Raw genomic sequence first — 3468 nt, forward strand, 5'->3', positions numbered from 1 at the left:
ATCCTTCAATAATACTCGTGACACTGTATTTTAAAAAACTGATAAAAAATTAATTTTTCAATAATACTATTAAAAGTTATTCAACTATTAAATAATGATTTTAAATAATATAAGACCATTTAACTAAATATATTTTTATGTGAAAAAGAAAAAATATGTATAAAATAAATTACGACTATCCTAATAATAATTTAGTAATTAGGGACAATAAACATTGAATTCCACTTTACAAGACCCGTTTTACAAAATGGTATGAAAAAATATAAAAAGAATTATAATGAATGATGGTGAGAGTTAAAGTTGATATTTTTTTTAAAATTAAGAACTAAATTTCCGTCATTCTTGGACAATCACAAAAAGGACGAAAGGCTGAGAAAAAGTGAACAAATAATCCATTATCAGAAACATGATTTACAAAAAGGAGTTGCAAGGAGTTAAGAAGCAATATCAATGGCTTCGAAGAAGATGATGAAATGAAGAAACATGATTCTCATATTGCTTATAAAAGACTCATTATTCTGAAAAAACTCAATTGATTAATATTCAGATACCACATTATCTAGCAAGAACATGGATTTCGAGAGAAGGTACGAAGGTTTTTTCTAAATACATGGGAACAAAAGAGGGAGATTCTCACAACTCATGGGTCGCGAAGACGCACAAAGCGGTGAAGAAAGCTAATAATTCTGTTCTTGGGTATGTGAGTTCCAAGTCTCACTGGGCATTGTCTCATAGCCACATTAGCTTGAGGGCACCTCAACCCAAAAGTGTGGAAAAGATTGTGAGCAAGGGCATTGATATCTTCAAACACAAGAAACCTTTAAATGTTGAGTTGGTTCATCTACTACGTTTGCTTGACAATCATTTCATCCAATGGCGATTTGCAAATGCAAGAGCTTGTGCTGTGAATCATACCATTTTCCATAAAGTTTGGGTAATGATTCGATAAAAAAAGAGAGTTGTGAAGTATAACTTTTACCAGAATTATTGTAAAGATCAACAAATTTAGACCTAGTAATTGAATGACAATGTGAAAACCTTTAGACCATTCAAACGCATACTATTATGTGAGATTAACAATTTTGTTGTGAATTGTTTTGTGTTCAGGGAAATTTCATATGTGCTTTGAATAGTCAAGCCAAACTGCGATATTCGCTAGTACTAACGAAGATAGAGATTGAGAGAGAGAAGCTTGAGATGAAACTAGAGGGTATACTACAATCTCAAGTGAGTTTAGAGTGTATGTGTATCTCATTTAGTTATGATTGAATTGATTGAAATGAATTGTAATTGAGATGTGCATCTACATTATGCTGTTGTGGTTTTAGAGATTCAATTCTCTCATTGTTGGTGTGTGATATGTGTTGGTAGATGAAGCTATTGAAAACATGGAGAACTATGAAAAAGAAATATGTAGCTGCAATCACATTATTGCAAGAATGTTTGTATTCTGTTGCATGCAGAGTTCATCTTTTGGAAGGTGCAAAGGTAAGTTAATTGAAGACTTTTATTATAAAAAAAAAAATTGCATTTACAGAATTCGTGTTATTGTGTTGTTTACAGGTGGATTTGAAATCAACATCTGATTATGAGAAGCGTGCATTGAATCTAACAAATTCCATGATTTCATTGTTGTATACTTATTTACCCTTGGTATGTTTGATAACAGTGTATTAATCTTGTTATTATATGGTGAGAAGTTAAAATTGAAAATAAAGTTAAAATTTCTTCATAATCAGGCTGACGGGATTGCTGGATTGCTATCAGAATTAGCAAAAGTTGTTGTACAGGAAAAGTTTCTCTTACAAGAATTCAATGATATCTTTCACACCATGTGTCTCCTTCAGGTAGCTTAATGTTGTTTTAGCTATTCTTTTGATAATCACTTTTTAATGATGTTTTCAGAGTTAAATATGTTTTTAGTTCCTAAACTTTGACTTGAAATTGGAATTTTTCTCTATGAAAACTTTGATAAATTTTAGTCCTTGAACTCTAAAAATAAATAGATATAGTCCTTTTAACTTAATTAAGCTAATTTGTTTTGACGTTTCAAACGCGTTTCAAAATTGAAATGAAGCAAGAATATGTCAAACATTGTAAACAACTCAAATACTAACATGAATTGTGTTTGACACGTAAAAATAATTTAACGTAATTGGATTAAAATGATTATATCTATTCATTTCTAAAGTTTGGGAACCAAAGTTTATTAAAGTTTCATACAAAAACAAATTATAATTTCACTTTAAGCTCAAGGACTAAAAACATATTTAACTCATTTATATTTTTATTATCTTATCAATTTATTTTGATAATATATATATATATATATATATATATATATATATATATATGTAATTTTTTTTATTGATTTTCATTATGGGGTGAAAGCTTGAAGAAAGCAATCTGAGGTGCAGTCTTATTCAACTTAATTCTTGAAAAGGAAGATATTCAAAGCTGCAAATAATGTGAGAGATGATTTGAGAAGTAATAATGTAAATAGTAGACAGCAAAATTACGAAATACCATTTATCTACATGGAAACAAAATTCAATGGGAAAGAAGCCCTTGTATATAAAGTCAGCTAACATAGTATCTGTTCACTTACATAAAGGCTCGTGAAATTGAAAAACATCTTTGGGTTCGATACTTTCATTGTTTTATGTCTTGCTTTTATTAGGTAGCATCTATTCTTGTCTATCAGTTTTCAAATTTCTAACACAGAGAGAAAACAGATAAACTATTCTCTGGTTACGTAAACTTAGGTTATAACATGTGATCGCATCTCATGTGGCATGAATAAAGTTGTGAAGAAGTCACAAACCAAACCACTTTTTGAAAACAAAAATGTGTACTTTGAATTGAACTGTTACTAAAAGTGAGTGGTTTGATTCAGTTTAGCTCTTTATCAGGAGTGTGATAAAATAAATTATTAAAATGACTAAAGCTGTAACACCACATTTAAATAATAACTTTAATTTAAATGAAATGTCACACAGATAGAAATTTAGAGACAAGTCTTGGAGTATAAACGTTACTCCTTACAATATCTAAAAATGCTAGGAGAAACTAAGGCACACCATGATGCCATATACAACCAAGAATCCAAGGACTTAACGAAAGTTAATAGAATACTAAAGAGCAAAGCGTACATGGGCCATAGCCCTAAAGAAAAGCCCAAATAAAACATGAAGTCCAACCCATGTAGACTATGCAGCGGAATCATCTCTTCCCTGTTGACCTCGAGTACCTCTCACATCTGCTCCCATCAATAAATTGATGATCATCGCAAAAGTAGAAGAACAACATGCAAAGCAATCAAACAAGCAAGGGTAAGCTAGAGCAAATAAAATAGTATTATCATGCAATCATATACTCTTTCACAGTCAATTATACATACATCACGCCAGCATGTTATGACCTTCCAAACAATACACTACGACTCGACACGACTCATCCGGATACATA

At 30.6% G+C, this 3468-nt stretch overlaps 1 protein-coding gene across 1 annotated transcript; it reads left to right on the forward strand.

The window, feature by feature from the left end:
• Positions 1-436: 436 nt before the first annotated feature.
• LOC146883841 (QWRF motif-containing protein 3-like) lies at positions 437-2966 on the forward strand. The gene is made up of 6 exons (XM_085666108.1): positions 437-934; positions 1108-1227; positions 1372-1488; positions 1564-1653; positions 1740-1847; positions 2392-2966. Exons 1-6 carry the CDS (start codon positions 611-613, stop codon positions 2437-2439), a joined length of 807 nt encoding a protein of 268 aa, XP_085522234.1. The 5' UTR covers positions 437-610; the 3' UTR covers positions 2440-2966.
• The last annotated feature ends 502 nt before the right edge of the window (positions 2967-3468 follow it).

Source organism: Vigna unguiculata, chromosome 9 (assembly GCF_037176805.1).
Source record: "Vigna unguiculata cultivar grain cowpea cultivar isolate G323 ecotype 2 chromosome 9, ASM3717680v1, whole genome shotgun sequence".
NCBI lineage: Eukaryota > Viridiplantae > Streptophyta > Magnoliopsida > Fabales > Fabaceae > Vigna > Vigna unguiculata.

What these genes read in the sequence shown, in the direction of transcription:
- LOC146883841 (XM_085666108.1), top strand. Translation starts at nt 611, where the DNA reads ATGGGAACAAAAGAGGGAGATTCTCACAACTCATGGGTCGCGAAGACG. An exon ending in AGGGTATACTACAATCTCAA is followed by an intron (nt 1,228 to 1,371) that starts GTGAGTTTAGAG and finishes ATGTGTTGGTAG; the next exon opens with ATGAAGCTATTGAAAACATG. An exon ending in ACACCATGTGTCTCCTTCAG is followed by an intron (nt 1,848 to 2,391) that starts GTAGCTTAATGT and finishes ATGGGGTGAAAG; the next exon opens with CTTGAAGAAAGCAATCTGAG.